The sequence below is a fragment of the Tenrec ecaudatus genome, chromosome 13, assembly GCF_050624435.1.
Source record: "Tenrec ecaudatus isolate mTenEca1 chromosome 13, mTenEca1.hap1, whole genome shotgun sequence".
NCBI lineage: Eukaryota > Metazoa > Chordata > Mammalia > Afrosoricida > Tenrecidae > Tenrec > Tenrec ecaudatus.
The window spans coordinates 103,688,008-103,714,046 of NC_134542.1; the positions used below are offsets into that span (position 1 = coordinate 103,688,008).

At 57.5% G+C, this 26,039-nt stretch overlaps 1 protein-coding gene across 6 annotated transcripts in view; it reads right to left on the reverse strand.

Moving 5' to 3' along the window:
* Positions 1–2,857: 2,857 nt before the first annotated feature.
* BIN1 (bridging integrator 1) overlaps positions 2,858–26,039 on the reverse strand; it is a 93,185-nt gene continuing 70,003 nt past the window's right edge. The window contains exons 3-19 of one of the 6 annotated variants that reach the window (XM_075529913.1): positions 24,958–25,012; positions 24,635–24,729; positions 24,176–24,271; positions 23,065–23,172; positions 22,242–22,334; positions 18,399–18,484; positions 18,096–18,171; positions 16,679–16,761; positions 12,986–13,133; positions 11,529–11,657; positions 8,693–8,800; positions 8,239–8,262; positions 7,022–7,129; positions 6,131–6,220; positions 5,827–5,937; positions 5,447–5,548; positions 2,858–3,543 (exon numbers count right to left, since the gene is read on the reverse strand). In XM_075529913.1, the coding sequence (XP_075386028.1) occupies positions 3,436–3,543; positions 5,447–5,548; positions 5,827–5,937; positions 6,131–6,220; positions 7,022–7,129; positions 8,239–8,262; positions 8,693–8,800; positions 11,529–11,657; positions 12,986–13,133; positions 16,679–16,761; positions 18,096–18,171; positions 18,399–18,484; positions 22,242–22,334; positions 23,065–23,172; positions 24,176–24,271; positions 24,635–24,729; positions 24,958–25,012 (1,620 nt within the window). In that variant the 3' untranslated portion in view covers positions 2,858–3,435. The remainder of the gene's footprint in view (positions 3,544–5,446; positions 5,549–5,826; positions 5,938–6,130; positions 6,221–7,021; positions 7,130–8,238; positions 8,263–8,692; positions 8,801–11,528; positions 11,658–12,985; positions 13,134–16,678; positions 16,762–18,095; positions 18,172–18,398; positions 18,485–22,241; positions 22,335–23,064; positions 23,173–24,175; positions 24,272–24,634; positions 24,730–24,957; positions 25,013–26,039) is intronic. The other 5 variants (XM_075529915.1, XM_075529914.1, XM_075529916.1 and 2 more) reach the window with 5 other exon arrangements.

Below are 26,039 nucleotides of genomic sequence, written 5' to 3' on the forward strand. Positions count from 1 at the left end.
AAGGAATACCGCAAAGGAATCTGCCAATTGTGAGGGAAGCAGATTGCCACACATTTTGTTTTTTAATCCTACAGAGCCGCTGTCGGGCTCACATGGCTGGATTTTCCCTTCCCAGCCAAGGGTTCCTTAGAAGCAATGCCAGGTGACAACACAAATCCAACTGGGAATGAGGTGCCATGAGGCCAAGTGCGTGCGCAGTCAGGGCTACCGTGTGCTAGCCAGAGGAACGGGCTTGGGGAGCTCCGTGAGCTGGGGGCCTGAGCCTTCTGGGACATACCTGGCGTGCGCTGAGATGTCAGTAGGTAGTGACTAAGCTCATCGACGTTTTTTTGAGATGCCCAATCCCCAATCTGAAGTACTATTTATTTCCCACCAGCAAATTACTTAACAACACTTAGAGAAATAATTTTTAAGAAACAAAAAACTCACTGCCATTGAGTCAATACCGAATCACAGTGACCTCCTATGAGTTTCTGAGACTGTAACTCTTTATGGGAGTAGAAAGCTCCTTCTTTCTCCCAGGGAGAAATAATTCACGTTAATTTTCTACAGCTTCTAATGGGGTTCCAAATGAGCTCCTTCCTTCCCAGGTGGCCTCACTTCCGCACCGAGGTCCAGGTGGTGCCAAGAGACCCTTGGCGATCTTGTACACACACTACCTTCTCCCCTGCCCCCAGTGACTGGCTTTTTATAGGCGTTGCTATCACGAATCCTGGCCTATCCCTCCAACACTGCCTTGTCCTCACACTGGCTTTGGAGGCTGGAGGGAAGTTAAGGAAGGAGGGCTGCTTAGAGTTGGCGTCTTTCCAACCCCTATGACCTGCCCCTCTCCGGGGCTTAGAGGGGGTCTATGAAGACATCAGTCCTAGTGTGGGTCCGGTTCTCCCAGAGCCTTTGACCTTTACCTACCAGTTATCTGCAGTGTAGCCACCCAGGGACAGTTGGGCCTCCACTGTGAGGACGAGGCCTACAGTCACACACCCTCCTGAATCGTGAGTGAGGCCTCACCAAGCCTTCCGAGTATTGCAGTTCCAGATGCTATGCAAAACACCAGGCGGTGCCTCTCCCCTCCTCACCATTCCCCACCTTCTAACCTGCCCAGGCATTCTTCCTGAGGCCATCCCAACTTCAGCCCTGGTCCTTGGTCCTGCCCCGGGACGCAGGCCCCTCAGCAGGTCTTAGAACGCGAAGGCAACTGTGAGGACCATAGCAGGGCTTTTCCATCCCTGATGATCAGGAAGTTTGAAGTCATCATTGTGATAAAAGTCTAGAGCAAATGCTTTCTCCTTGATCATGTTTTACACGAAAGGTCTTTTAGTATTGGATGACGTATCAGCACAGCCTCATGTTGGCGCTGTGGCTACATGCCGCCTCGCCCCCCCCCGCCCCCGCCCTCAAGGCGCAGGAGAGCTCAGCCTGAGGAGTAGCAGAGCAAGTCAATCTTGCCCCTCAGCAATTAGCTATGTGGACTCATGTCTATGCTGAAGGAACGGGTGAGTGAACAGATACATCTTTCAAAGTAGGCACAGCTAGAAATGGGCTCGCCAGCCCCACTGTTGTAATTTCTATTGCTCACAGACATCGCGGTTAGCAAAGCCCATTATCCGTGGTGCTGTTCGGCAGGACTGCTAACTGGGAGAACTTCCTTCCCACCAGGTTAGCGCTGTGACCCCACCAGCTGCTCCGGGAAAGATGTACAGCCTCGGAAACCCCGTAGAGCAGGGGTTCTCAACCTTCCTAGTGCCGCGACCCTTTCACAGGGCTCCTCATGTGGGGGGACCCCCAACCATCACATTATTTTCGTTGCTACTTTATAACTGTCTTTTTGCTACTGTTGTGAATCAGGAGACGCCTGTGAAAGGGTCATTTGACCCCCAACGGGGTGGCGACCCACAGGCTGAGAACCGGTGCTATATAGGGTCATGATGAGTGGGGGGGTCAACCCAAAGACAGTGGGTTTGGGGTTTGAGTATATTACTAGAGCCACTAGGATCCTTCCCCCGAGAGCAAAGCCCGTGGCTTCTACAAAATAAATACATAAAATACCTGAGATTCTGACACAAGCCCACTCACTTGCTTGTACAGATTCCCCTAGAGAAAGACTGCTCCCACCCGGAGACCAGGCCAACTTCCCAGCCCCACAGCTCTGGCTGCAATCCAGGCCAGCTGCTGCACACACCGATCGGCCCGGCATGAGTCCACTGGTGGAAGGAAAGCCTAGAGCTGCACGACCGTGGCTGTGGTAGTGGGAAGGGTAGCAGAGAAGAAGAAGGCGCACTGGGCCTGTGTGTGCTCTGAGCAACCGCCCACAAGCCTTGCCAGACACAGGAATTCACCACGTGTTTGGAGCAAATTGCTCACGTTGCAGTCCCTGTTTCACCTCCTTGGGCCTCAGTTTTTATGTCTGTGAAAGAGAAGTCCTGGCCTCGGACTCTTGGAGTTCTCAGCTCGGGCGTCACCCAGTGCATTCTTGGCACAGTTGGCTCTTCCAGTTTCTCATTTCCGCCCCGGCGTTCCCCATCCCATGTCCTATTCTATCCAGCCATCGGCAAGTTGCTGGGGCAGTAACGTTTGGGGTCAGGTCTGGACCAAGACAGGCTCCAAAGCAGCTGGCCTACTGCCAAAGGAGCCTCTTTCCAACCAGCTCCACTGCCCTCTCTCTCTGGAAACCCAGCCCCTTTGATCTTCGGTCAACGCAGAGCTCTGCAGTTGCTTGTAGGAAAAGGTACTATCCCTGGCAACCCCTACAAGTTCTCACACCCAGCCTGTGTCACCTCCCCCCACCACCCCCACTGCCCCCACGTGTCCCAGTACAAAAGCTGACCAAAGAAGAGGGAGAATAAAGATAAGCAGGCACTTTCTGAATGTTTTTGTCACTTTGTTGTTGTTGTTTGTTTCTGTTTGCTTCATTTTCTTTTGAACACTAAGGTTTATTTAAAACAGCACACAGACGTTTGCAGGGCGAGGCCAGGTGGGCTGCTATCAGGCCCCAATGGCCCCTGGGGCAGACTGGGCCTCGGCACACCAGCTGCCAGGATAGGCGGGCCTGCGCCCAGGGGTGCGACCAAAGCTTCAGGCAAGCAGGACAGCCCACAGGTCAGCCCAGCGCTATGCCCAGGCCTGGCCCTGTGTGCCGAGCAGCCAGCTGGGCACACATGCAGGCCGTGTCCCGGCTGCAGCACAGGGAGCTCAGTTACACAGCACAGCAGCTTCGGGGACGCTGGTGAGCTCCACGGGACGGGATGGCTGCACAGGTCTCAGGAAGCAGCCTAACCTTTGGGTGAGCCCCCTTCAGTTTTGTACTCTCCGCACAAGTCCCTCTCTGCTTTTCAAAGTTTAAAAACAAAAACAAAGAAAAAAAAACAAAACAAGAAACACACATTGTTTTGTTTGGGAAAAGGTGGATCTTTGCTGGCCCAGAGTACATGGGCTGGCTCACTGGACCCGCTCGGTAAAGTTCTCAGGGAAGACACCCTGGCATTTCTCCAACTCTTTGTGCTGGTTCCAGTCGCTCTCCTTGATGCCCATCAGCCAGCCTTCATCCTGAGGGAGATAAGCACTGAGGTCACCTCAAGGTCGTGGAGGATGGGGACACAAGGGCCATGCAGCCCCACTGGACATGCACTTTCCTGGGGATCTGCTAGGAAGACAGCTCCCTTCTAACCACCTGCTTATCTCCTCTGAGCCCACCACACCTGCCTGAAGGACGAGCACAGACCCAGACCAGACCCACAGGGCCCAAGCCACTCTGCCTGGGGCAGGTGGAGCTTATTTTACAATTAGCCAGCTGATTGGGTCCTCGCAGCCCAAGGGCCACGTGGGCCTGCTTTTGCTTCAACCATCCCCTTGCCACACAGCAAGGAGCTTTGTGCCATGGAGGACAAGCCCCTGAAGACTAAGCAGCTGGTCTCCCAAGCTTTCTATCAACCACAGCAGAAAGTTCTGCTGTGAGCTTTGACGAGTTTACAGTGTCTAGAGTGGCCCAAGGCTACTGCATCAAGTCTTCCAACAGAGTGAACTTGGCCTTGGCTTCGAAACTTATTTTTAAAGTGTGTCTGGTGCCCAAGCCCTTACTCCCCCAGAAGTCCACACGAGTCATAAACTCTTGCCCTGCACCAGGGGCAGGGGCGTTTCTTTTACTGCCAATGGCCATTTGGGTTTTTAGAGCATCATCGGTGGGCCATACACAAGTATCCACTTAAACATCAGCCGGCTACATTTGGTCCACCCTTTCATGAAATCACCCCTAGTGATGGCTGGAACACGCCTCTTTGGTGAGATGCATGACGTGGGCTGGCATTGATGACTTCATAGACCTTATATGGCCCGAGGGTGGGCACGTTCCCCACCCTGCCCCATCGGGTCTGGGCGGCCAGGCTGGGCTTCAGAGGAGCTGGACCAGCCGGGCTTGGGACATATCTGTGTCCTAGGCATTGCCTCGCCATCCTTCCCTGCCCTGTCACAGCCACTAGTTCTGTTCTAGCTGAGCCCTCCCCGCCCATCTCTGAATGACTCCCCTGTGGACCTGGGTCCAGGAGTCCTCTTCTTGAAATCCCACCCACGAATTGGGTGTTTCTGCAAAATGTTCAAGAAACTGTGGTCCTCAGGCTCCCCACCCTTCCGCCCCGCCCCCATGGCCCTCAAGTCTCAGCCCAATACCCTTTCACCCTTTACCCACAACTCAAACACATCCCCATACCCTCGTTCTGATAACTAATTCACACCAACAAAGTTCATGGCAGAATGGATTCTCTGAAAGAAGCTCGAGTCCAAGCAGGCCCCTTGTGCCATGCTCAGCTGGTACTCAGAGAAGTGAAGATGCCACACCTCACCAACAATTGCCACCGGCTCGCCAACGATCTGTGGCTACATAAACAAGATCCCCCTCCCCCCTGGCCCCAACATCCAGACCTGGCAGGAAGGGGCAACCCTAGCAGATTCTGCATGCTCTCAGAGTATGCCCAGAGCCAGCCTGTGCCCAGCGAGAGCCTGCCCTTTGAAGGGACTTACTATGGATGAGAAACTTTGGCAAAAGGAAAATGACTTGCAGTCCCTGGGGCCCCTGGGTGGCCTGTCTTCACTGTGGGGGACCACAGGATGCCATGTGGACAAAGCCCCGTTGAGAGGAAAGCAGGCCTTGGGCAACGTGGCCAGAGGCAGGAGAGAAAGAAGCTCAGGCATGGGACCCACAGAGAGAGAGAGAAACTCTAGCCAGGCCTGAAATGAAGAGCTGGTGGAACAAAGGAAAACAGAGAAAGCCGTAAAAGGCAGGCAGTCAGACAGGCAATCCCAAGTCCAGAGCAGCAGACAGGGAGGGATATGTAAGTACACAGGGAGCTGGGAAGCTTTCCCTTCAAAGAAGAGAAGTCAACTGGAGTCCAGTCCTTGGAAAGAGCCAAGTCTGCAGGCCTCGGTTGCCCCCTGCTGGCCTGCTAGCAGCCCTCACCTGCTCCTCTGGGTTCTGGAAGGGGATCACCAGGACCACGTCGCCAGCCTTCAGCTGCAGCTCATCTGTATCCGTGGCTGTGTAATCATGCTGGGCCTGCACCTGCAGAGGTGTGGGTAGATGGTAGCCGGAGAGGGGTAGAATCTCTATCTCTTCCTCTCATCTGTTCCTCAAAGGTTCTTCTTTTGGGTCCCCACCCCTGGCCCTGCACGATGCACCATGTTTGGGGTGCAATGGGTGTGGAGTGGAGGGGGGTGGCGAGGAGGGGCCCTGAGGCCACAGACCCAGGGCTCCTGTACCACCTGGGCTGTGAGGAGCTGTGTGCCGGAGCCCATCACACCACCTCCCCCAGGGCCACCGGTCTCCCAGGGCCCACTTGCCTTGAACATGAATCCAGGAGGCAGGTCCAAGCGCCCAACCCCACCGCTGCCCTCCACGGCGCCATTCACAGTGGCTGAGAAGGTCTCTACCACCACAGCCGGCAGGGAGCTCTAGGGACAGGAGGACAAGGCCGGGGACAGGGGATGAGGGCTGGTCAGGAGAGGCAGAGGACTGTGCCTAATGGCAGAGCATCCTGCTTCCAGGTGCCAGAGCAGGGCGGGGACAGAGCAGCACAGGCACCACATGAGCACCCCAAGCAGACAGGCGGACAGGGGCAACACAGGACGAGCCCTGGAGTCTTACGGAGGCGGCTTCACTTGTCGCTGTCTCCTTGGGATCCTGGGCTTCCGTCGCAGGTTCCGTCCCACCAGTCCCCTCCATGGCCTCTCCTGGCTACAACATAAATGCCAGGCAGGTCAGACCCTGCCCAGACACTGCTACCAGGACACAAAGTCAGGCCACAAGAGGGCAGCTCTGGAGTGCCCTAGTTGCCATTGGCGGTCTGCCTCATCCAGAAAATCGGACCCCGGCACAGAGGAGCAGCTGGAGAAAAGGTGCTGGCGGCCCCCCAGAGGGACTGATGCAGGGTTCAAGATGCCCCTCTCAGAAGGCTCTGGCCTGGAAGCTCAAGACCGCAAGCCCAGCCTCCTCCCATTCACTCCACCCTGCCCATCTCTGGGCCACACTCCATAATGGCAGCACATGCCCCGCAAGAGCCCTAATCTAGCTCTGAGGAAGGTGTGGTAAAGGGTGGACCACCCTGGACAGTGTCAGGCTGGTCTGGGGCAACACCCACTTGCTTATAAGGTGTAGAACCTCAGGCGGAGTTACTCGATCAACTTTCCGAGCCTTTGTCAAAGGGGGCTATGTCCAGCTCACAAAGCCGAGAAACAACAGAAATGAGGACCTTCTGGAAGGTGCCAACAGCAACCAGGAGGTGCTCACTCTCAATGCTCCTCAGGGTGAATGGGGGTAGGGAGTGCTGATCTGGGCCCAGCCCCTGGAGAAGTGCCAGGCAGCTTACGCAGAACTCAAGGTCACGGGCTTTAGAAGCAAGCTCTACTGCAGTCTCCAGTTCAAGGCCCTGGGGTCTATAACGGCTCTGGCCATTGTGTGCCCATGCCCTGGGCTCTTTGCTATGGTACGTGATCCTGGGGATTGTGGTCATGCCAGAGGGGGTGGGCAGGCACTTACTTGAGCAGACCTTGGCTCAGGTGTCTGGCTGGGCCAGGACACAGCAAAGGTGTCCTTGCCTGTGCTGGGCTCCCCGGAAGGCAGCTCGCCCCCAGGACTCTCTGTGGGCTACAGATGGCCATAAGGAGAGGGCGGGAAGGGGGCGGGGAAGGCCAGGGAAAGTGGAGGGCAGGGTCATGAGACAGAGAAGACAGTCAAATCTGGAATGACCCAGTGCTGGGGAGGACCATGGGGGTGGCAGCAGGGTCAAGAGGCCTTGTCTAAAGCGGCTGTGATCCCGTGGGGAAACCTCCCCGCTGGCCTCCTCTGTCCCACCACCACAGGACAACAGAGCATGGTTGCTATGAGCAGCCAGCCCCCACTGCAATCTCTGCCCCGATGTCCCTGCTGCCACACCCCCCCGGGAAACATGATTGAGAGGGAGGTGCCCCTGCTGACAGGCACACTTCTGATCTGGTGCCGAGCGGTCTCAGCCCTCCATGCCCACAAGCGGAGCGGTGACCAGGGTGGGCTCCGTTGTCCCTGTATTTAAGCCTGAGTTCTCCGGGGGAGAGACAGCTCCTTCTGGAAGGATGGTCTTCCTGTAGCCCCAAGATTCAGAGCAACTTGGCATTAAGCCTCCAGAGCCCAGCAGCCCCCATGGGCTTGGGGATGGCCCACCCAGGTGTCACTCCAGGGGCCTGGCCGGAGACCACAGACTAAGCCACCAGGCTCCATCCGAGGAAATACGTGACCTTTTCTTGCACCTCCATTTCCTGAGTTGTCAGAGGTCGCCACCGCCCTGCATGTACCGGCTCTGCCATCCGCCAGGTCAGTCCTGCTCCCAAGGGGCATCTCACCTCACCCTGCCTTCCCTGCTTCCCCTAGGCCCTTCGCACCAGTCCCTGATGCCAGCTGACACAAAGCCCTTTACCCAGAATCCTTCTCTCTTCTAAGGCTTGACCCACTCGCATGCCTCTGGATGACCAGGCTCACAGGCCTGACACTGTAGGCTTCACCGTGGGTGCCCTTTCTCTCCTCTAGCCAGGGCATGGGACCCTCCCATGGGGTTCTCCATGCAGGAGGGCCGCAGGGCAGCTACAGGAGATTGCTGCCCTTGGTGTGGGCATAAGCCCGAGAGGCTCTGTGTGTGTCACATGACCATGCCTCTAGGAGTGGGCTAGTGGAGGAGGGGCAGGCAGGTGGTCCTTTCTCACAGCAAGCAAACACAGGCTTACCTCCCAGAGGTCCCAAGGGATTGGCTGAGCAGAGCAGCATGGGGAAAAAGGACAGTTAGTACAGAGGTTAGAGATGAGAGGAGGCAGGCAAGCAGTCTCCTCCCCCCTGCCCCAGAGACCAGGCTCTGAAGTCACCCCCTGGCCACGTTCTGCACACCTCCCAGGATCCTGCAAGACCGGAGTTGTGAGTGCCATAGATTGGCATGTTCAGAGGCCCAACCAGAAAGAGCAACATTTTTGTAAGTCCCCTCCTGAATCCTGCAGTGCCCCCTGCCCGGGCCCCAGGAGACTTCAGTTCCTCACTTCTTTCCTGCTCCGTGGCCACAAACAGGAGGAAGTGTTCAGGTACTCGGGGAACCGGGAAACCCCCAGCCCGGCCGGGCCTGCATGGCCGACAGGCAGACTCGAGTTCCAGAAGGCCAGGAGGGCCTGAGGTCAAGGGGCCCAGACCAACCTGACCAGAGGGTGTGGGTGCTTTCCCAGGGCTTGCCACAGGTGGGTGGGAGTCAAAGTCCAGATCCAGCAGGCTGGCCTGCTCCGAAAAGGGCCCCAGGGCCTCAAACTTGGCAGCAATTGGCAGAGGAGGAAGGCAGTTAGTGACAGAAGCTGGGCACACTAGGGGACAAGTACACAGATACGGATCCCAGCCCCGGAGTGTGCAGGCACAAGTACAATACACACACGCACACACAGAGGGGCACTGCAGATGGCCACACAGCTTGCACAGGCTCCCAGCCTCCTTGTGATATCACCTGGAGCGCTCTAGATACCCCCCTCTAGCGTGCTCCTGGGGCAGTCACCCCTCTGGACCCAATGCCCCACCCATGCAAGGTGGTGCCCCATGTCTGCCTTGAATCTACTTCCAGGCCCCCACCTCCATGATGCAGCCCCAAAGCAGCAAGCTGGTTGGGAAGGACCCTGAGATGGGGGCTCTCGGAGACACAGGGCGCCCTCAGGTGAGGCACACTCCCAGCCAGCTTCAGAAGCAAGTGCTGAGCCAGCCCACGTGGCCCAAGGGCTTGTCTTCAGACCACTGATCCCAAATACCAGGAGCTTCCGAACTACCCAGCACCTGTCCCCAAAGCACAAGAGAGCACCGCCCCTACCCAACCTCTTCTCCGCTATTCGCATTCCGAGGTCAGGAGGTTCTACCGTGGTAGCCCTGGCCATGCTGGGAGACACTCACTGTGGGACGACCCCAAACAGTCCTCCGAGAAAGGGTCTTTCCCAGACACCCCTTGTGGCAGGCTCTGTCCAGGACTGGGGACTGGCAGAGGATGGTAGCAGCCCAGAAGGCCTTCCAAGGAGGAGGGCTGCTTAACATTAGCCTTCCAGAAGGAACCTTGGCCAGGTCCAACAGGAGAGAGACCGGTTTGTCCTCAGGCTCTTCCCCTCACCCTCTGTAGTGACAAGCACCCAGCCTTGACCCCTGCCACCCAAGGCATCCCATTGAAGGGGCGGTGGGTGAGCAGATTCCCCAAGGGCTATGCTCCAGGAAGTAAGGCATAAGGTCCTCTGCTGTGCTGAGCCATGGAGGTCCAGGAGCCCGGGGGGAGGGGATACATTTCCCTGAGCCAGGAGAGCGCAGTCCTCAAGCCCTTGCCCCAGCCTGGCTCCCTAGAACTAGCTTTTCCCAAGGTCTGTCCAGTGAGTCTGAGCAGGTTGCTGCTCTGCCCCCATGGCCAGCTGACTCTGGGGGCATATACACTCAGGGCATCACGCTGCAGGCACAGCCAGATTCTCTTGCTAGGCTGCCCATGATCCTGCCTCTGTCTCTGACTGTGCTTTCCCAGGAGAAGTGCCCAAGCCCAGACTGCCATTCCCAGTCAGGCTGTGACAGGACGGGGCGTTGGTCCAAGGAAGAGGACCGCCCACCAGAAAGCAACACAGGGCGACTCACGGGTCCAGCAGCACCGCCATGAGGGATGAGCCCACCCCATGCATTGCACATCATGACAAGGCAGAAACCCAGGGCCCTGAGAGGGCAGGGGGCAGCCAGGGGGACTTGTGAACATGCAGGGGTGTGTGTGTGTGTCCATTCACATGGCCCTGTCCGTCTCTGCGGCACACTTGGCTGCCACATGGAGAGGTGCACCTGTAGTTCCAGGTTGCTCCCCTCCCAGAGGGCAGTTAAACAGACGCTCAGTCAGATAGGTTGAGTTTGCGAGCAACTCCTATCAGCAGAGGGCGCTGGCTGAGGGGGGACGACTGCAGCAAGTGGCCTCGGAGGGGACCCCACCCCATCCTACTCTTCCTCTGCCACCGTAGAGAGGCAGCCTCCTAGACCTCAGAGTCCAGAACTCTGCCTGCCCACCCACTCCTAGTGGTCCTGCCTTTAAGGGGCCTCTCTGAGCAGAGCCCACGGTGCTGGCTCCCCAGTGTCTCTTCCCTCCGCACAGACAGCCTGAGCCTGGCCCTCCCCGCAGACCTCCTGGCTCATGCGGAGCAGCCTGTGGGGTGGCAAGGGCCCAGATTCTCAAGGGATCTTGCGTCCCTGACTCTGTCCAAACTCCACAGACAGGAGAGGCTTGCACAGGGCCGGAAGGGAGCAGTGAGGGCTGCAGGTCCAGTCTCGCAGTCACCTCGCTGTGGCTGCCTGGTCAAGTTGCCTCTTCTCTCCATCAGACAATGAGAGTCTAGCAGCCATTCCAGTGCTGGCCGGCGAGACGCCACCTCCAGCGCTAGGACCCCTTCGTGGGCCCTCTGCTTGTCTCTCTGTGGCATAGGCCTTAGATGCCTTCCAAGGGCATTCACAATTGGCAACTCTGTGGCTGCCACCACTGAAGATGTTGTCAGCAGCTCTGGGAGCTGCGGCCCAGGGCCCTGGGTAGGACACAGAGGTCCTCCACCTGGAGTCCTGCTGCTGCCTCTCACTAATCAGCCACCCCACTACCACAACACCCCACATTCCGCCTCTTGCCCCTGCAGGCCTACACACGGGCTCTGTGCGCTGTCTACAGCATGCTCTTTCTGCTTTCCTACCACTTCCGGGAGCCTCCCCTTGCTTCCCCCAGTTCCTGTGTTCTCACAATCCCCCGCCACACTGTGGGGCCATCCTTCGCCTGCCCGGCTCCCAAGAGGGTCGGGTGGACACTGGCCCGCTGTGCCCACCGCAGGACATGCTCAGAAATGGATGGCTGGCTGGAAGGATGGATGAGCGCAAGGCAGGGTCGCGACCGTCTTGACGTATCCAGGCCCTCAGGACAGGCAGAGAGTGGGGTGGAGGGCGAGGCCGTGCGCATTCTGAGCAAGCAAGAGGAAGGGGCTGAGCCGCAGTGGCTGCGGCTGACCTGGGAGGGGGTGGTCACGCTGATCTCAGGGACAAACGTGTCGTCAAACAGACTGAGAATCTGCTCCTGCTTCATCTCCTTGCACGGGGTGTGTTTGGGAGGAGGAGGGACCGGCGGGCCTCTCCGGAGCTGGGGGTTGGCAGCAGGTGAGGGGCACACAGAGACAAAGTCATGATTAGTCACAACTGGGCCTCAGCTCCACCCAGGCAGCCGAGGAGTCAAACACCAGGACCACAATGCCACCAAGAAGGCGATGGGGCAGGGGACCAGGAAACACTGCAGAGAAGAGCAGGGCCGTGGGGGGAAAGAGACGGAAAAGAGGGGGACAGAGAAGAGAAGGCATGGCAGGGCAGGGTGAGGGGTGAGGTGGGGGCAGGAGCTGGCCCCATCTACGGGCCACACCGTGTCTTGGTGCCCACTCCCAGAGCAAGAAGCTGGGACAGAAACTCTGAGCTGAGGCCCAGCCCAGACTCAGGCCTCTCCCTGCACCTTCCCCCCTCTTCTTAGAGACCCTGCCTGCTCCTCTGTGGCCAGCTCAGCGCCGGTGGCTTCTTGCGTCCCCCCGCCCCTGCCCCGAGAGGAGCCTGGGCTCGGTTATCTGGGGCAGCAGGGCAGGGAGAAGGCATACCACCAGCAGGTGTGACAGGTGACAATAGCGTCGGCTCTGCGAGGTGGGTGGCTGTGAAGAGTCACCCAGTGCCCACAGAGGAAGGGTTGTGCGCGGGGCAGCTCTGGGCCACAGCCAGCCGCCAATCAGAGCAGCAAGGCAGCGGCTCTGGAAGCCCATACCCGGGCTCTAAGCAGGGAGAATGGCGGATGCCCGGGGCCTTCTCAGAGCAGACCCTAAGTTAGCCTAGTTTGGGGAGGGGCTGATGTAGGCAGGGCTCCTCTAATGAGGTCGACCCAGGGCTCAGGGCACCTGCCCATGGCCCAGCCACCTCGCACTCCCTGCCTGAGTCCTTCTGCCCTCCTTTAAAGGAGGCCCTGCATGGCATCAGGCTGGGGTCCCTTCGTCAGCTCCTGCAAGTAAGAGATGAGGATGCAGAAGAGGCAGCCACCTCTAGAGCCTGGATGCTCTGGGGACTAAGGGCCCAGAGCCTCTCTCTGTTAGGAAAAAGAGGAAGATGAAGACAGAATTAATTGGTTAGTGACCTGGGAGGGAGGGGAGGGCAGGGTGTCATAGTGGGACAGTGTGGGGATGTATGTATGGGGGGAGTTGAGAGGAGACAGTCACAGGTGCCCCTTAGAGGGGACCAGAGCCACTGAGGTGGGCCTGCGCTAGCAGGCCCGAGGGGGAGACAAAGGTTCAGCCCAGCCCTGGCTCTAGCCCCTGCTATGTACAACCTCTGGTTCCAAACTTGCTTAGACCCAGGCCAGGACAGAGAGGCAGGGAAAGTTACAGCAAGGTGGGGGGACAAGGAAGAGGAGCAGACGGGCTGCTGAGACATCATACCTACCTGAGATGGGGACTTGGAGAGGGCGGCCCCAGGCGCAGCCACGCCAGCCTGCTCTGGCTCATGGTTGACTCTGATCTCAGGGGTGGTGGCAGGGGAGCCATCTGGTGGAGGTGAAGGGCTCTTGTTCCCTTTGGCCGGGACATTGTCACTAGGAGGGCAAGAACACAGAGCGGCGTGATGCCGAGGCTGCAGTAGAGGGGAGCTGCAAACACGTAGGTACGCTCATGAAGGCGTGTGCGCGTGGACACGTACTCACGGGGAGACAATAGCTATGTGTACACAGATGTGTGTATAGCATTGGATACTTGGATAAGCCTATTTTTTTGGGGGGGTCGGGTGGGATGATATAGGGAGGGGTTAAGTGGGCTGGACATTGGGCTGCTAACTGGAAGTTCAACAGTCCGAACCCACCAGCCATGCCCCGGGATGAGGTAGCTGCTCCTTAAAGATTACCCTCAAGGCAAGCCTACCCTGTCGTACAGGGTAACTATGAGTTGGAACCGACTCCACAGCAGTTCGGTTATATACACACGTATACGGGTGCTCGTGTGTAACATGTGTATGTATAGCTACATCACGTGTATATACACCTATGGATGCACAGCAGCCATGTGTGTAAACATGTCAGTGTGTGCACATACGAAATTCTGTGCGTGCTCATGAATTAAATCGGTGTCCACATTTAAAATTGTGTACCCACGTGCATAAGTGTGTACTTCATGGTCCTAGGCATGAATATGCATGCATAGGTGATTGTGTGCCCATGTGTAAAGCTGTATAGTCACATGTTGAGTGTGTACCCTGTGTGCCTGGGCATTGCCCGTGTGTCTGCATGTGAAGTTGAGTGCACATGTATGTGAGCTGTGCACCTCATGTGGCCATGGGTGGAGTTGTAAATACACATGTGTGTTGACAGCATACCTACGTAGCCACACATGAAGTTGTGTGTGTGCTGTGTGCATGAGTAGAGGGAAATGAAGGGGCATGGTGTGAGACTCCACAAGTCCTCAGGAAGGTCCTGCCTTGGACAGTGACAGCACATGACAGAACACAGAGCTAGAGGCCGAAGGACCCCACCCCAGGGAAAGATGACCAAGGGCCCAGTCTCCACACAGGGCCCCACAGCACCCCGCTTAGATGCGCCAGAAGCCAGCTATCCCAGAAAACAATGAGCTCTCATAGACACCTCCCACAGGGTGTCCTGCCCATGTCCCAGCACAACCCAACGCAGGGTCAGCATCAACCCCCCCTCCCGTGCTCACACGCAGAGTCCCTCTGCCCTCACTGTGACAGCTCCCCAACCTGTCCGCCCACAGCACCCACGGTTTCTCTGCCTCCCTGCACCTCCCCACTCCCATGCCTTCCTGAAAAGGCGGGGCCTCCAACAAAGCCAGCAGCACCTGCTGTGGCCCATGGAAGGGGTCCAGTGGAAAAGTCCCCCACTGGCCCCACAGTGCCCATAACAAGGGCCAGAGGCGTGCCTGGCAGTGTCAAAAGTAAGTAGGACAAGCTAGGCACACTTGTGCAAGGAAGTTCTAGAACAGCAGTGTCCATCACAGGAGCCGCTCACCACAGGGGACTGCGAGCTGTCTGCATGGAAATCACTCTCGAAATCAAGCTCGCTCGTTACACTAACTGCATTTCAGCCGCACTCCGGCCACACGCAGCTACCAGCTACCGTGGTGTTGGGGGTGGGGGTGGGGGGAATTCAGTATAAAAGCAATAAGAAAGAAGTCAGTAATCAGGTTCCCTGCTGGGATGGGAGGACAAGAGCTGGGAGCAGATATGTGGGGAACATCGTGGGGTCTCTGTTGATCTCTTATGGGTGCGTTCATGATAGATATATGTAATACACAGGAACACAGACATCATCTTCAGGCACGCTATCATCATGTCTCTTTGCTCCAGCCCCTTGTCAGGCTTCCTTCCTCGGGGACACGCCGTCGGCACATAAGGTATTTGCTCAGACTGTGTCCTGCTGCTGCCTCACTCCCACCCAGCAGTACCTGCCCGGGCCTGTCCTCGCAGCGCACACCACACACCGGGCACAGCAGCCCCGGGCCGCCCTCCGCCACGGCCCTGCCCCGCACGGCTGCACACACAGGGGGTTGCAGTTAGTGGTGCCTTCAGGGCAGGGCGTTAGGGACATGCACAGGTGATGCTGAGCCACCGCAAGGCAGCGCTCGCCGCCGGTACCTGTTCTTCTTCCTGCGGAGCCTGGAGAAGAGTTTAGTTTTCTTTCTGTGGGAGGGGTGGGGTGTGGAGGCCTTTATTGTAGGGAAACGTCAGGGTGGGGGGGCTGGGTGTCCCTTTCCCCCACCAGCCACCTTTCTGTGCAGAGTAAGGCGAGGGAGCCAGGGCCTCCCACCTGCCGGAGTCTGCCCTGCCCTCCACCTGCAAGGAAGCCAGTGGGCGCAGTCCAGCCACAGCTGCCCTGGGCTACCTGGGACAGGGAGGAGAGGGCATGTCCCAAGTCAGAACGTGGCCCAATGAGGAATGGCCCGACAGTTGCAGCTGTCAGGAGTTTGCTGGCTGCATACCAGGAAGGAGGGAAGGCTAACTAGCAAGGAGACCTGGGTGAGGAGTCAGCCAGGTGTGAGCTGGGTGTCTGCTCAATATTTGATCCCTGAGCCCGGCTAGGAGCCTCGACTTCTACTCTTTCTCTCAGATCCGAGATGCATTCCCAGGAGAGACTGAGCCTAAGAAGCTGCCGTGGATGGGACCAGACCCCCTGACAGCCCACCTAGGCAGAACAGCGGTAGCTCGCTCACCATCCTCCTTACCTCACTCCTAACCCAAGCTGGGCAGGGTTATCTCAGGGGAGCACTGACCTTGGGAACCCACTCCCTGGCACTGTGTTGCTGGGCCCTCTCAGCCCCACATATTTCGTTTGAGGGGGAGGAAAGGGGGGATGGCAACAATTGTTGAATGTTTTCTTAGTCCTAAGAGATCGCCTCTTTCCCCTTCCAGCACCCCCAAACATCCAAGAAGCTGACTTAGCTGAGGAAATCCAAGTTCATTATTGTTCTCCACACACTGGGACAACAAACTCATATTCACATACATATAAGAGCATGTGGGGAGACACACACACACACACACACACACACACACACACACACAGAGCTAGGAGCACGGGAAACTCCCGATTGCTATTATTCCTCATGACCCACAGCCAGAGAGGAACAAGGTATTCACCTTACCCCACCCTACTCAGGTTTACCCTCAGGAAACAGGGCTCTCCTAGGTGCTGGGTAGGGGCTAGGAGACAGAAACAAAGGAATTTTCACAGGTGTGCGGAATGCTGACATGAGACCGAAGTTCTTCCATAAGCCAGAAGAGCAAGAGGTGGAACCACCTCCCTGTGAGAAAAAGCTTACTTTCTGGAAGGTACGATGCCTGTGAGTGCCTCCCACCTGCAACGCTGACCATGAATCTCCACCCCACCTTTACTGCTCCTGCTCCACCAATGAGAGCACAAGGCCCACAGGCCCAGGTGACCTGCAGAGCCAAGGCATGGAGGGATCCTCGCAGGAGGGAACACAGCCAAGAGCCAGGGATGTAGAAGGACAGTGACCCCCGGAGCACAGAGAGCCAGACAGAAAGGTCCCAGGCCTCCAGACGCTAGCAGATTGCGAGATAAGGCATGCGCAGCCTCATCCCCTGTGGCTGCCAGTCCCCTTGCCCACCCACCTGGGCTGGGGCTTCACGGTGAAGGTGCTGCTCCCGTGCTGCTTCTCCAGGCTGACCAGCACATCGTTGAGGTTCTGGTTGAGCTGCAGGGGGCGACAGTAGAAGGTGGGGGGCGTGTGGGGCCATAGACTGCCTCATATCCCCAATAACACCCCTGTTTCTTTCCCACCCCATCCATCATCCCTGCACCTCTGCCCCCCACCAGGAACAAACTGGGCACAGTACCCCAAACCCACAAGCCGCAGAGGGGGGAAAAACAACAACCAGTAAAATAGGCTCTGAGTAACAGCGATTGTTTCTAGAGACCATCTCTCCTCCTGTTTTCTCTACTTGGTTAGTTCCTAAAAGGCCACCTTGAGCCTGTACTGTTTGCAAATTAAGGGGGGGAGCATATTTTCAAAGACTTGTTGTTAACCCTAACTGCTGTTTGGCAGCAGCTCTTCGGGAGAAAGATGGGGCTTTCTGCTCCCATAAAGAGTTACAGTCTGGAAACTCCCGGGGGCACTTCTACCCTGGGCTAGAGGGTGGCTCTGTGTCGGCACCGACTCCAGGGCAGTGAGTTGGTTGGTTAGTTGGTTGGCTGCTTTGCAGCGGCGTTTTCAGACCTCGCCACAGCGCTAGCAGTTGTAGCCAAAGCACAGCGAATGGAGGACGGTTTGTGCCGAGTGGAAATGACACTCGCTACGGAGAGTTCCCTCTTTGCCTTGGCCAACAAGCAGCTCAGCCCAGAATATTCCTATTTATAAGCACCAGGCCTTGTGACATGAACTACGTTTGCATAAATACTTCCTTCTAATAATACCCTTCTGTTTCTTTCCTCAACTGCCCATAAGTTGTCTGGAATCTTGGAAGGGAAGGAGGGGGAGCAAGGGCAGGCTTACGAGGTGGGTGGCGAGACGGGGAGCCCTCGGATCGGCTTTGCCCCTCCCACCCTTGGTCTCTAGCCCAAACATCACCACCCGCTCCGTTCGTTCGTCTGGCCTCAGACCCTGCTTCTGCATATAAGAGGGAACTGCCAGCGGCCCGAGCAGACTTCCTCATTTAAATGACGGGCAAGTTACCGTGAAAATTGTGCAGCGTAGGAATTTCAGCTAATCAGAGCCTTCATATATAGCAGGTTCCATAGCAGATGGAAGAGGCCTGGGCCAACCTCCCAGGGAACTTGGGAGGACAAGCGAAAATGGAGAAACCCTACGAGTTTGCTTAGAACAAGCTGGGAGGCTGTCACGGCTTTCTGGCTCTGTGCTCCTTGGCTCAAGGTCCCTCAGAACACAGTCTGCCTGCAACGATGACTAGGAAGGGCAGAGGGCTGAGTTGGACACAGCCTGCACACCCATGCTCCCAGCCTTAGACCCTGGGTCAGAGTGGACAGGAGCTGGAGGCCCAGAGGCCCACAGGGGCCACTGCCAAGGCCTACCTTAGTCATCTCCTTGTGGAAGTTCTCCTCCAGGCCCGCGATGCTCTGAAACGTGTTGACGTAGAAGCCCACGCGGCTACAGAGGAGAGACGGGAGAGGGGTAAGGAGCTCACCCAGGCCAAGCTGGCCCATCCCTGAGAGTCACACGGCCCCCTCAGAGAGCCTCACACACCCTCCCTTCCCCCCAGACACAGCTGGGACACTCAGACTCTGAGGGCCCTGTGGGTGCCCAAACCAGCAGGCACTCTGGGTCCCCCCTAACCCGGCTGCGAGGGCGGCCTGGCTCTCCCCTCCAGCCCTCACCTATTCCACAGGGATGGCAACTCCTCCTGCAGGTCCACGTTCATCTCCTCGAACACCTTCTGGGCTTTGATGAGCTCCTCCTCGGCCTGTGGGTCAGGGACGGTCATTCCCTTCTGCAAGGCCTCTGCTCTGCGCAGGCCAGCCCAGTCTGCCCCCAGGACTGCACCCCTGTCGAGGTGCAGTCTTCTGGGACCAGGGCTCTGGAGGGCATACACGGGCTGCACGGCACATGAACACCCAGGATGCCCGGGACCCCTGTGTGCAATCCCCTGGAGCATGTTCTCCAAAAGGGAAGCCCAGGTGGTTAGGAGGGAGACGGCACTAGCTAGACAAAGGCCCAGGAGGCTGGGGAACAAGGAGGAGGCCCAGGCAGGCCCCAGATCCGGGTGTGCGGCTATGTGCCACTTAACTCTCGGCGCCCCCTCAGGCTGCACAGCATTCTGAGCTGCTGTTCTTCGTGGCCCCCTCTCGAGAGTTCCTCTCCGTTTATTGGCCAGCATCTCTTTCCTAGGAGCCACACAGCTCTTCCCAGACTCTACCCCTGTCAGGGCCCCTCTCTCTGGGACCCGGTTAACTTCTAGACTGGCGCCAGAGGCAGCAACTTGGGTGCATCTTGAAAGGCAGTCGAGAGGTGGGGGCACAGGGCTGGGCTTGGGGCCTGGGCTGCTGGGGAGGCTGCTAAGACCACTCCCAATGCCTCTGCTGGCATGAGACAAGCCCTCCCAGGTTCCGGCCTACGTCCTCCCCTCCTGTGCTCATCCAGCCAGGCCCTGGGCCCAGCCATCATCCCAGAGCCAGTTAGCAGGTGTGTGTGGGCAGTAGGTAGGTGCCCCTCTCGGGACTGAGCACAGACCAGGGCCAGAGAAGGGGTGCTGTGAGCTCAGTCCTGGAGCAGGGGAAATGGTGACTCAGGGAGCCGACCTGGCCTCGGGGGTTGAGTTATAGCCCGGGAACGTGCTGTGCCTGCCCTGTAGGAAGCAAACTTCCTGCCAGCAGTCTCAGCTTCATCTTCTCGGGCCAGGGCAGGGCTGGCTTTGGACAAAGGCAGGCAGCTGGCCCCACAGCCTATTTGCCACTAGCCCTTGACTTGATTCCTCCAGCCTCCCCACCCCTGCTCCTTCCGGCTCCGGGCCCCGGGCCCCGGGGCCCCAGGCCTGGGCCGAGGCTGGAGGAAAGGATGCATTCTCAGCTGGAGTAACTAGTGGCGCAAACTTGCTAGAAAGAGCAGGGACCCCTTGGCATTGCATTTTTCTCAAGGACAAAGAGATCTGTCTGAACATGCATGCCTTGACCTCTTGGGAAGGATAAGAGCCCAGGACCCTGGAGGAACCTTGGCCTGTGCTGGGGATTTGATTCCTTCAGCCTGTCCCTGTGGCCTGACCTGACCAGCCCAGACCACCCATTCCCTAGTTCTCGAGGGACCCCAGGGCCTGCCAAAGAGGGCTGGCTGCTAATGGGGCTTGGTGGAATGGACACAACACATGGCCCTCACAGGCAGCACAGGACTGTCTCCCTGCCCTGCCTTGATTGCTCAGTCTTGGGCAAACTCCACCTCTTTCCGGGACCAGCCCGCTCCACCAGCCCCTGGCAGAGCTGAGGCAGCCCAGCGTGGGGGCTCCATCTTTCTGCCTGCGGCAGCCACCATCCCACAAATACTGTCCTAATTCCTTGAACCAAGGAGCCTGAGAATGGCGAGCAAAATGGGCCATCGCAGCTCCAGGGGCAAGCAGCTCGGCAGGCCACATGGTCGGTCGCATGAGCTCCAGCTCCCCTTCAGAGCTCCCGGAAGCCAGGGCCTGCGTCTCTGGTTCCTCACAGCGCAGCTCTTTCCAGAAACACTTGGACACATGGCAAGGGGGTGGACAGAGAGTGAGGGGAGAACTGTCTGCCACCTGGGAGGCCTTGGCAAGACTGTGGCTGCACTGCACTGGGAGGGGAAGGGTAAGCAAACCCGAAACCAGCTTGTTCCCCCACCAGAAAGGCCACAGGAGCTGAGCAAGCAGACTTCCGGAGACGGGCGGCGCCCCTGAGGCAGGACCCGCTCCTGGGAGCATCCCCTCAAGAAGACGCACTGTCTCCCGAAAGCCCAATCACACCTCTCAGGCACCCCAAGCTCGGCCAGACCCAGCTTCCGGGTGGATGCGGTCCGGGGTTAGCCCCGAGGCCTTATGGCTTCCAGGCGGGTGTTCGGGAGAGGCAGAGGCCTGCGGAGGAGCTGCTCAAAGAGAAAGTGGATCCCGTTGAGAAAACCAAGTTAGCAAACCATCTGCAGCCCAGCATCCATGGTGGTGCCCCATCTGAGCTGCTGCCGCTGCTCCAAGCCCAGGGTGAGGAGGGCTCTTCTTCATGGTGCCCAACCGCCCTCAGCCCAGGGAGCCTACCACAGCAGATCCACCCTCTCCCTACCCGGCCACGTCGTCTGGAGCCTTGCTCAACCCATTCTGGGAAAATGATGCTAAACCTCTCATTTGCTTTGGGGGCGCTACGCCTTCTCCAGACAGCAGTCTAGTCTCTGAGCCAGGCGACACCCATGCCAGTCTCCAGCCCCTCATTCTTCCTCCACCTTCAGAGGCAGAGGAGGAATGAGGCCTAGCAAAGCTCACCGCCCCCCTCGGCCCCAAACCAACTCCCCAAGAGCCCAGAGACCCCAAGTCCCCCTGCAGTCGGGGTGAAGCTGTCAACAGCTCAGTGCCTCCTAGGCAGCCCGGAGCTGTGGCCTAGAAGAAATCAGCAGCAAGTGAGGGAAGAGGTGGAACTTCCAGTCCATACCCAGCCCAGAGCTTGCTCTACTCAATCTGTGCAGGGCAGACGATTCCGCAGAGAGGCAGCCCAGAAAAGCGGGGCCGCTGCTCAGAAAAAGCCAACCTGCCCGACTCTGGTCACTGCTCCCCCCACCCCCCATGTAGAACAGGAATGGGGCTCAAGTCAGTCCGACTACGTCTCTGCTCCTCTGAAACCCGAGTGAGGCCCTCCGGGGGGAGGAAAGCATATTCCACATCATGCAGATCCAGAACCTGGCTGGCTTCAAGGGCAGGGCCTCAGAAGCGTTCAGAATGGCGGCCAGGGAGGTAGGACCACTTGGAGTTATTAATGAAGAAACGCCTCCAGAAAGCAGCACCCCACTACTTTGGCACAGAGCCCGTGCCCTCTAAGAACCCCCAGATAGGTCTCCTCATGGCTCATCCTCCCAGCAAACTGAAGGTCATCCTGACAATCCCCCCAACTCCACCACCACCACCAGTAGATTCCAGGGTCATAGAGAGTCTGGCTGACTGTGGCAGGGGCCAGGAGCTAGAATAATAATGGGGGGGAGGGCACTCATGTAACATGACCCCAAGCCCTGCTATTAACCAGCCCTGTGAAACTGGGCAAGAGACTTGGCCCACCCTGGGCCCACATGTCTCATGTGGGAATTCAGGAGTTCTTACAAGGCTAAAGGACAATATTTGTCAGGCCAAGAGCCTTGTACTCTCCCACCTCGGCCCTCAGGGGCCCTCCTGGGGGAGAGATGACTCAAAGCTATCCTGTGTTTCTGGGAGACTGGTATCTCATGGAGGGATCCCAGAAGTTCCACCAAAACAGTGCCGAGCAGAGCCCGGACCCCATCCCCAGTTAGCCAGAGCCCCTCAGCGTCTCTCTCTTTTACACCTTTGCCTTCAGGAAGGACCTGCTGCAACTCCTTGGACACAGGTTCAGATCGAGCCCAAGCACCCATCCAAAGGGAGGGGCTGAACCCACCTCTAGGTCAAGGAAGGAAACACGAGTCTTTGGACACACTCGGTACAGAGGGCAGACAACAGACCCAACGGAGTCAGCACATGCAAGATTAGAAGCCAGCGTCACCTGATTTCGGAGCAGGTTAGTTTGAGCTACGAGATGAGCCTGTAGTTTGCCTTGGCACCACTGGGGGGCAGCTTTCTCAAGCAGCGAGACAGGCTGAGAGCAGGTGGTGGGGAGATCAAGGCAAAGGAGGGTAGAGAGACAGGAGGGAGATGGGGAGAAAGAAACAGAGACATTGATATTAAACATGAAATGCAAATATCCCAATGCAGTAATTGACAAGCAAGACACCTCCTGTTAGGTGGCCCAGGAGGCTCAGAGAATTAACAGGGTGACTATTGGGGTGGGGGTGGGGGGATGTAGGGGCCATGGTAAACTCCAACCTACAAAGGCAAACTGAGAATAATTAGCAGGGTCGCAGGGTTCGTTAAGGACGGTTCTGCCCCAGAGCCATGTGAGGTGGAGTCATATCAGAGACCCATGACGTGATTGCATTTGGACTATCTCCGGTGGAATGGGTACCATTCTATCCAAACCCAAGCCAGGCCTGAGTTCATTCTGGAAAGTGGACGGGAATGGGCAGAGGAACAGAAGGGCCAGAGGACAACGCAATACCATGGGTGGGCCCTCTCGCTCCCCAACCCGGGGTCCCAGCACCACCCAGAACCCATATTCACATTGGTATTTCCCCTCCCAGGCTATTGATCTTGGGCCAGTAGCCCCGTCTTTGTGAACGGGGCTGGTCATTCCCGCAGGTCCACTATCCAGGCACCAGGAGATCTAATGTGCAAATGCTAAGCGGACCAGAGAGGTAAGTTGGACAATCCGCCCTCAGCCCTGGCACCCGAATTCTGATGTTCCCAGGCAGTCCAGCGCCCCAGTTTACCTTGGCAATTTTGGCTTCATCCTTCTTCTTGGCGGTCTGGAGGGACTCGTAATGGTGCCGGGCGCTGTCATAGTCCACCAGCTTCCGCCCTCTCTTAGCAATGCGAGACTGAGGGTACACACAGGGGAGGGGGCTGAATACATCCTGGCCCCCAGGTTGGACCCAGAGCACCTGAGCCATGCTGAGGGCGCTATCGGTAAGTCTGAGGAGCCCACAGCAGCAGAACCGCTTCAGGCATGTACGCTCCCCTGTTGCCTGAACTCTTGGGGTGCTTAGGATCTCACCCAAGGAAGGCAAACTGTTTCCATGGGACACAAACTCATTTGTCAGTGAGGGAAACAAGGCTCCTCCGCCTGCCCTCAGGGCCTGAAAGACCCCATTGCACCCACACTCTCTTCCCTGTCCCCTCGGGCATCTCAGTCTCCCTACTGGGCATCTTCACGGTTAGGATACGAGGCCTTGTGGAGAGGACCCTAAAGCTCCAGACCCTCTGCCCCGGGATGTAGCCTCTGTGATCCTACTCATCAGCCGGTGGCCTGGCACATGGACAACTTCTACAAGTAGCTGGGCTGCGAGTTGAGCAAGGTCAACCAGCTGGCTTCCTGAACACACAACCCACACAAGTACACCACAGAGAGGTGTCACCAGGTAAGAAGTGACACACGCCATCCTAGGGTTCTCCTGTAGCACACGCAGCACAGCGAGTCCTCGGACCTGACACATCTGGTCACAGCCATCCCACAACACACAGACGCATACCCACACCACAAACATACATAATACACACCGTACACATTATAACCCCCCCCCATACACACCATGTGTGCATACCAAACACCATAGAGTTTCCTCCCACAGGCCTGCTACCCAAAGAGAAAGGACCCGAAGCTCCCAGCGCAGGAAGGCTCGGATCACCAGCAGGGCTGGCATCCTCAGGAATGCCCCCTAGGAAGAATGAAATGCCAGCCCAGCAGAGGAACCTGCCCTCGGGGTACCTTAGTCCCTGGGCCACCCTTGGGTAGCGCCCCTCAGTCTTTCTCTCCCTCTCCATCTTTCTTCATACCAGCTATAAGCCCGAAGCAGAACGGCCACCAAGAAAGGCCTCTCTCACCTTGATGTCAGGGAACTGGCCCAGGTAAGTGTCCATGGTCAGGAGCGCCTGGTCCACCAGCTTCTGGTGGTAATCCAACCAGAGGAGGTCATTGTTCTGAAAGAGCCAGGAGCAGTGAGTGTGGCCCCTAGGGTACCGTCACCCCCAGGGGCCGGGAGGCAGCAGTGGAGACCTAGGCGTCATCAGCCCCTGCCCCTTCCTGATGCCTCACCATTCCTGTAAAATGGCGTAGCAATTCACATGGGTAGCTAGGATCTAGGGTCGGGGTAGGGGGCATTTTGCAAGTCATGAGACCCAACACATAAATGAGAGACATGCCAGCCCTTCGATTAATGCTTGCAACAGCCAAGCCAAATGCCCTGGGTTTCGGGAACGTGTCAAGAGTTCAGGGAGGCGGGGGAGGGAGAGAAGGGCCTAGAGAGAGCTCTGGGAGGAGGCTCTGCACCTCTGTCCACGCACCTCGGCGATCTTGCTCGCCTCGTCCCTGCCAGGCCACTCAGGCTCGTACACCTCCTGCAGACACTCGTTCAGCTTCTTGGAAGCCTCGTGCATGGCTGGGAGCAGAGAGAGATGGCGCTGCAGCCAGGGCTGGGGGTGCTGACGCAGGGAGCCGCCCTTTCTCCATCACCCACCCCAGGAGGCCCGGGGAAGGGGGATGCAGTGCACCCCCTTGTCTATCTTGCACAGACCTGGCCTTGATGCCGCCTTCCAGCCCTGTGGGCTTCAGCTCTGAGTTGGGCAGGGCCCATCAGCTCTGCTCCAGAACCCTGTCTGACCCTTACCTTTGACCGAGGTCAGGTAAGTACGGAGGTCCTTCTGCAGCCGGGAACCCTCAGTCTACAGCAGGAAGGAGGAGGACACGGTCAGGCTGAGCGGCTCACCCCGCCCCAGACCCTGTCCTTCTGGCTGCTTGGCCCCCCCTAAGCTCCCCCACTCCTCCCCGCAATGGCCAAGCTCAGGCTGCTCGCTCTCCTAACGATTCTGGAGGTTGGCGTCCTCAAGGTATACCTCACAAGGTCACTGGGAGCCTAGAAAGATGAGCTGTCAGAAAGTGCCTGGTCAGATCTGGCGCCGGTGCCTAAAAGACACAGGTGTCCCCTCTGTCCTCAAACGTGAGCCTCACTGCGCTCTTGGCAAAGGGCAGGGGAACAGAGGCAAGCACCCCCTTGCCCAGGGAGCCAGCCTCCTGGGGTTACTCATTCATTGCTGCCCCACAAGAAGATGGTCCCTGCCTAGTGACCATACCGGGTGCTTCCGCATGGCATTGGATAGGGTTTGTGAAGAGGGGTTAAGGTCAACACATAAGATACTGTGTCATAAAAAGTTTAAAAAGGAAAAAGTGGGGTGGGGTGGGGTGGGGTATGGAGACTAAAAAATTCTCAGAGAAATCCCTTAAATTTCCCGGAGTAAAGTACACGGCCCTGGGCACACATCATTCTTAAGAACATCAAAGCTTGAGGTCTGTTTATCCGCGCAACCAGTAGATCCACGTCATTCCCAGTAGACGGGCAGTAATAGAAACCGGAGAACAAGATGTTGGAGAGGATGTGGAGACACGGTACGTCTCACCCACTGCTGGTGGGAATGTAAATTGGTACAGCCACCAGGAAGAAGAGCTGACTGGCGTTTTGTTTTAGTTTTTCAAAAGGTGGAACAAAGAACCAGAACGCAGGAGTCCCAGGCCTAGGTATTTATCCAGACGTGGAAGCAAGAAGACAAATGGAAGCCAGGACACCTCTATCACTGTAGCACTTTTCAGAAGGGCCAAAAGGCAGGATCCGTCTAAACATCCAAAGATAAACACGGTGCGGAGCACAGGGACATACAATGGGATCTACTCATAAAGAGAAAGTTAGTCTTCCCC